The sequence below is a fragment of the Triticum aestivum genome, chromosome 7D (assembly GCF_018294505.1).
Source record: "Triticum aestivum cultivar Chinese Spring chromosome 7D, IWGSC CS RefSeq v2.1, whole genome shotgun sequence".
NCBI lineage: Eukaryota > Viridiplantae > Streptophyta > Magnoliopsida > Poales > Poaceae > Triticum > Triticum aestivum.
The window spans coordinates 572,673,154-572,679,242 of record NC_057814.1 but is presented as its reverse complement, the minus strand read 5'-3'; the positions used below and the strand labels follow the sequence as shown (position 1 = coordinate 572,679,242).

The window sequence follows — 6,089 nt, the reverse complement described above, 5'->3', positions numbered from 1 at the left end:
TGGCTCCGAGATTTGACGGCCGGGCTATAGTATACGACCCTAACCTTGAGTGGACAGGAATACTAGCAGTACTACTCTCTCTGCCTACCAACTGAGGACCCAGACCATGCAGCTCGACTACAATACACTAGTGGTATAGATTGCTTGCTGCGGCATGAATGAATGGATACGTACAGCCTGCGAGCGTACTTTTCTCCGATATAAGTAGGAAACCCGAGGGCAATAGGGTAAAAAAGGGGCCGCCCAGTCCCACCCGCAAAGCTCTGCTTCCGCCGGACTTCCCCCTGCCTACCTGAATAGGCTCCACAGCAGGAGTGCAGCTGCTTCCCAACGACAACGCCACACCTCCCTCCTTCCTTCCCCACGATTCGTCCCTCACTCTCCCTCTCTCGCGCCCGGATCAGGACGTGGCCTCTCGCTCTGCGCCAAACGCACCGCATCGAATTGTCCGCGGCCGCGCCCATGGACCGCGCCGACGGGCCGCCGCCGCCACGCTCCGGCGACCGCGCGGTGAGATCCCCACCACCCCCGCTCTTGTGTACCCCGGCCTCCACTACCTCCCTTGCTTTTCTGCGTGAATTCTGCGGCGCTCTGCTGACTGCTCGTGCCTGCGCTGTGCTGCCGGGACGCAGAGCTCGTTTACCATCTACGAGTACCGATTGCTCGCCTCTGTTTCCCGTTAAATTCTGCGGACAATTCGGTGCTCGGTTAATTTCGCCTGCTCCTGCTCGGGAGATGCGAGCTTTCGCGGTGAATCGATCGAGGCTGCGCTGCGCGAATCTTTGGGTGTTAATTTGATTTCCCTTTTTCTATTGTGGCAAGTTCAATTGCTGGTGGAGGATCGATTTTCTTCTTGATATTTTCCTTTTACCAAAGCGGCTTTCCTCAATTGTCATAGACGGGCCCTGTGTGTGCCTACCATGATTTCCATGTCCGTCTGCCACTGTCCTCGCATGACCTATAACTATAGCAGTAGCTAGCGTCTGTTATCAGGTTTCCTGACAGTTTCTCAAGAATTTGCGCCACTGAAACGGCTTGCTCCATGTGTGTCCATGTGGCTACAAGTGTGATTGTCTTGCATAGTTAGCTGTGGATAAATTGTTCAACACAAAAAAATACGAAGTTGGATACATTGATGCCTTAGGAATAGAGGACCAGCTTTCAGTTATTATTAGCAGTACAAATGGTATGATCATTGGGTAGGTATTTTATTTTGAGCCATGGTCCTCGTAGACTCATGGGTCATGGTGATGGTGTTGTCACACTCTCAGATTCTTGTTTCTTATCAGTGTGTGAATGACAGAATTTAGAGTTCATTCGGGCAGGTATTTTATTTTAAGCCATGGTCCTCGTAGACTCATGGGTCATGTTGATGGTGCTGTCACACTCCTCAAATTCTTATCAGTGTGTGAATGACAGAATTTAGAGTTCTAGATTGCGTGAAAGAACAATGAAGTAGAACATCTGATGGTGCTACTCAATGTGTTTACAAGCTAAGATGAGTGCCCTGAGCTTGATATTAAGAGTACCGGCTCAAGAATCATTACGCGTCTCTTACATCTTGGCTCCATGTGTGTCAGTAGCCAGTAGCTAGCGTCTATTATCAGGTTTCCTGGCAGTTTCTGAAGAATTTGCATCACTGAAATGACTTGCTCCATGTGTGTCCATGTGGCTACAATTGTGATTGTTTTGCATGGTTAGCCGTGGATAAATTGTTCATCACAAAAAGAAAAGAAGAAGAAACGGCTGGATACATTGTTGCCTTAGGAACAGAGGACCAGTTATTAGCATTACAAATGGCATGATCATTCGGGTAGGTATTTTATTTTAAGCCATGGTCCTCGTAGACCCATGGGTCATGGTGATGGTGTTGTCACACTCCTCATATTCTTGTTTCTTATCAGTGCGTGAATTACTGAATTTAGAGTGCTAGACTATGTGGAAGAGCACTGAAAGAGAACATCTGAGGGTGCTACTCCATGTGTTTACAAGCTATAAGATCAGTGCCCTGAGCTTGATGTTAAGTGTATCGGCTCAAGAATCATGATGCTACTCTTACATCTGTCGATGCTTTGCTCTTCTTTCTACTCCATTAGTAATACAGGCTCAATCTAATTTTGTTCTTTGCTTGACCATGTAGGTACAGGACCAGGATGACACTGCCCAAAGTGCACAGGGCAACAATTCGCGAAGGCCAAACCTTTCTTTGCAAATACCAACCAGGACCTTGGATAACCATTTGCCTACTTCAACGAGGATTAATATATCCGCTAGCCCCAGTTCAACAAGAGCTGGATTGCCACCAAGGCCTAATTCAGCTAGACCAAAATCATCGATCAAGCAGCAGAGTTTCAGGTTAAGGAGTTCAGCACAGGAAGGTGACCGGACAATCCTCCTACTTCCTGGGACGGCGTCGGAAGGGTCACAAGATAATACAACTCAACCAGGATCTTTCTCTTTTAGAAAGGTCATTAACTCGTTATCGGCAAAACATACCTATTCTTTGCCAGTCACACCTGTTGGAACCTCTGATAAAGCTTCTCCTCCGGGAATTCAGATAGTCGACCACCCAACTACATCCGTAAGTACATACATATTTTCTGCTGTATCCAGATAAATGCGAGATTATATGCCTTTTACACGGGCCAGTTGGAAATGAGGCCTTGCACTGTCTTAAGCATTGCAGTTTTACAAAGGTCCCATTTTTTTAAAGTAGTATGTTATATGATGTTGGCAGAAACAAGAAGTTCAAGCACAAATTAGGCGATCACTTTCAGTACCAGGAAATCGCAAAAACAGGAGTTTGAGGAGAGCAGATTCATTGGGTGTCATCCGTGTGATTCCAGCAACTCCGCGACCTGTTCCAGCTGATACCATTGCACCAACTGATGTCATTGAAGAAACAGTTGACGGTATCTACTCTCTTTAAACCTTTACTCTGGTATTTTATTAGACTAAACCATTGCCTTCCAGAAGCAGCATTTGTTCATTCCAGTCATCCTTGTCAGGTCCTGAAGACGGAGGTGAAGATATTCCTGAAGAAGAGGCAGTCTGCAGAATTTGTTTTGTTGAACTCAACGAAGGCGGGGAAACACTTAAAATGGAGTGTAGCTGCAAAGGAGAGCTTGCCCTCGCGCACCAAGATTGTGCTGTCAAATGGTTTAGCATCAAGGGTAACAAGATATGTGATGTCTGCAGACAAGAAGTTAAGAATCTGCCTGTGACTCTGTTGAGAATTCCGACTCAAACCGTTACCAGGCGACTAGCAAATGGTGCTCAGCAAAGAGCAGCTCAACAGTACAGGTAAGAATGCTTCAGAGAATAGTTTGGTTCGCAAATACGGAGTACTTTTAGGTTCAATGCTATCTGGATTGATAGGTAGGAATGCTACCAGATAGATTCAATACATTTTCTCCTGGTTATGTGCACTTTCTGAAACAGAGAAGGGAAAACTAATTTCAAATGTATTTTCCAGTAATTTTTTTGATTGACCTACTCTTAGAAGTTACTAGAAAACAGCAATATAAAAAATATTGATTGATGAGTTTGCATGTTTGGCAAAATCTGATACTTCCAGTTTCTTACAGATTTTGGCAGGACATTCCAATTTTAGTGATGGTTAGCATGCTTGCATACTTCTGTTTCTTGGAACAACTTCTGGTATGTGTTTGTTGCTTGTTTCTTTACCAGTTCACTTGAATGTAGCTCTACCTTTTTTCCAGTTCTGTGAAAGCCATCTAAATTGCATCTACTCTTTCACTGGAACAGGTTACTGATTTGCAGTCACGTGCACTGGCAATTTCATTGCCTTTCTCATGTGTGTTGGGCCTCCTTTCTTCCATGATAGCATCCACTATGGGTAAGTAAGCATACTCTATTCCTTGGGCCATTTTTGCTACTGCAAGAAGCATTTCCAGCATGACGAACACTAGATATTTTATAATTGAGAATTTGAGATAGTAAACAGGCTTTTCAGTGTTGTCTATGCAGTGAAAGACCAAAATTCTAGTGTTCCACTACTGCGCCTTCCGATTTCTAACTCAAATTAGTGTTGAGTTTGCTGAAAATTTTGAGTAAATCATGAGTTTATAATGTATAACAAGTGTCAATGGTGGCACATTCGACTCCAGTAGTGCTGCAGTTGAACTGTTGCGCCAATTTGCTTAGGGTTATTTATCTGTTATATGTAGTGGACTTGTCAACATTATAATCCGAATCTTCTTTCCTCCTGCAGTGACCAAGAGCTACCTATGGGCCTATGCATCCTTCCAGTTTGCTATCGTGATCCTGTTTGCACATATCTTTTACAACGTGGTATGGAACCTCTTCCTTACTTACATCCGATGCAGATACATAATGTCTGCAACAACTCGTAATGTTATCGCCAATCTTGCAGCTAAGAGTGAATGCAGTCCTTGCGGTCCTACTGTCATCATTCACCGGGTTCGGGATCGCTATCAGTACGAACTCACTGCTAGTTGAGTGCATGAGGTGGAGATCCAGGAGGAGGAGCCAACGGTTGGCTCAGGGTCAACCTCAGCCCGGGAATGAAGGTCAGCATCCAGGATCCGGGAGTAACGCTACGAGCGAAAACTCTGGTGATAGGCAGCAACAGGGGCAGCCTCCACAATCCGGTGTTCACATCGTCTGATCATCCAGGTTTGTTACCGACAAAATATCATAGATCCACTCCATCGCCTCTCTTTTTCTCTAGTGAGAACATTAACTGATCTTTAGAGCTGTGCTTACCACCGCTCTCGCTGTCGGTTTCTGCAGATCAAGACGAGCGGTGATCCAAAATTGTGAATAGCTAGCTTTGATCCGTGCAGTAGTCATAGCTCGTCGGACCTCAGAATCATAATGGTGGCAAGAATAGATACACGGGAGAAGATGTTCCTGGCCTCTGCATCGGAGGCAACATGCCGCCTAGAGTTTGGCCATGGGTATAGTTAGTCTAGCAGTTTGACATAAAATACCTGGTTTTATTGAGTGTAAGCATTTTATATAGGTCTGAGCCTACAAAATCAGAGAAGCAGAGTGCAGAGATGGTGGTTTGTGTTTTACGTAGTAGCCACACAGGAATATAGGCAAATGAGACAATAGTATGCGAGAGCTCCTTAGCTTTGCTTGTGAGAAGCTTTCACGAATTACTGTTTCTTAAAGAGTGAATTTCTTTATTTTTTTAATGGGTGTGACACAATTTGTCTGAATTCACAATATATATATGTGTGTGTGTGTGTGTGTGTGTGTGTGTGTGTGTGTGTGAGAGAGAGAGATGGAGTGTCAGAGTCATGCTCACTTCAACCTGAGATCCTCACATGATGATGATGCAAGAGACTACTCTCTCGGTCCTGCTCTTGAGGTCTTCCAACTTGGTCCAGCAGGCTCTGCTCTGTACATCCGTGTTCAAATGTTGATAATTAAATGTGTGTGCTAAAGGATGTGGTATGTTTTAGCAGATACGTAGAATGCATCATCAAAACAAGCAGCACGCAGAAGGAAGACATATCCAGCTGCTTGTTTCTCATATGGTGCTTCAGTAGTCATATGGTGCTTCAGAAGGAGAGCATCGTTCCGTGTTATGATTATTGAAAAAAAAAACTATGGGCATCATCTCCGAACGATGCTCTCCCAGTCTCCCTGTATCAATCAAATAATGGGGCGATTCAGTACTCATGGTAGAGCGCCTTTGGTGTACTGACACTTGAAGCGGTGTGTTTGAATCGGGCGCATCGCCGCTGCTTCACATGACCAGGCAGACCCTCCGGGAGCAGGGAGTCTTTTCTGGCATGTGGCAACACCTTCGTGTTTTTTTTTCTGAAACATTTTGTCACATTTTTGTAAGCAAAGCTAACAAATGGATGGCCTAATGACACTGAGTAGAAATGAATGGATGAAATGCCGTTTTCCCTCGTCGAAGACGCGTCGGGTTTGTAACTCTACCGTGGCCATGTCGCCGCGTTGGAACGTGACTTTAGTGTATTCCTCAGTGTCACGCATGGTTTGTCGGTATTTCGCGACGAGCTCCGGTCACTGAATCACGACGGGTCGATCGACGCAGGTGAAACAAACTCGGTTTCGACCGCGCG

At 45.2% G+C, this 6,089-nt stretch overlaps 1 protein-coding gene across 2 annotated transcripts; it reads left to right on the top strand.

Moving 5' to 3' along the window:
* Positions 1-220: 220 nt before the first annotated feature.
* LOC123167295 (uncharacterized) lies at positions 221-5,186 on the top strand. Of its 2 annotated transcripts, none has more exons than XM_044585132.1 (9): positions 221-510; positions 2,141-2,581; positions 2,738-2,912; positions 3,009-3,303; positions 3,588-3,660; positions 3,769-3,859; positions 4,235-4,314; positions 4,397-4,659; positions 4,777-5,186. In XM_044585132.1, the coding sequence occupies exons 1-8, from the start codon at positions 463-465 to the stop codon at positions 4,649-4,651; spliced, it is 1,458 nt and encodes a 485-aa protein (XP_044441067.1). In that variant the 5' UTR covers positions 221-462; the 3' UTR covers positions 4,652-4,659; positions 4,777-5,186. The 2 variants fall into 2 exon arrangements, with proteins under 2 accessions (XP_044441067.1, XP_044441068.1); XM_044585133.1 differs by having other exon boundaries at positions 265-510; positions 2,147-2,581.
* Positions 5,187-6,089: the final 903 nt, after the last annotated feature.